Source organism: Tigriopus californicus, chromosome 12 (genome assembly GCF_007210705.1).
Source record: "Tigriopus californicus strain San Diego chromosome 12, Tcal_SD_v2.1, whole genome shotgun sequence".
Taxonomy (NCBI): domain Eukaryota; kingdom Metazoa; phylum Arthropoda; class Copepoda; order Harpacticoida; family Harpacticidae; genus Tigriopus; species Tigriopus californicus.
The window spans coordinates 15696713-15697027 of NC_081451.1; the positions used below are offsets into that span (position 1 = coordinate 15696713).

Here is a 315-nt window from a genome sequence, read left to right on the forward strand (position 1 = left end):
GGCCTTCAGTGGCTCCAAGGGCGTACCACAGCTCATTGTTTGGACCCGTGGTAGCAGTCATTTGTGAGCCTAATGGACCATCAGAACGCAGGCCACCAAAACTCAGTGGGAACCTGAGAGCAATTGCTGAAAGGGAACACGTTTCAGATTTATTGTAAAAGCAGTGATAATTTCAGTACAGTCCTAAGAAACGCCACGACAATGACAGACGTCGGGGATTATTTGTCCGTCAGAGGTCGCGTGGGTGGAGAGTACCTAGAAAACAAGGATGACTCAATAATCAGCTCCAGAACACCCCAGCCTCCGGAATTCTTT

General features: G+C 48.9%; 1 protein-coding gene across 1 annotated transcript in view; it reads right to left on the reverse strand.

Moving 5' to 3' along the window:
* LOC131891310 (uncharacterized) overlaps nt 1–315 on the reverse strand; it is a 6406-nt gene that overhangs the window by 1863 nt on the left and 4228 nt on the right. Inside the window, exon 3 of the mRNA XM_059240838.1 lies at nt 4–126. Coding sequence (XP_059096821.1) covers nt 4–126 — 123 coding nt within the window. The remainder of the gene's footprint in view (nt 1–3; nt 127–315) is intronic.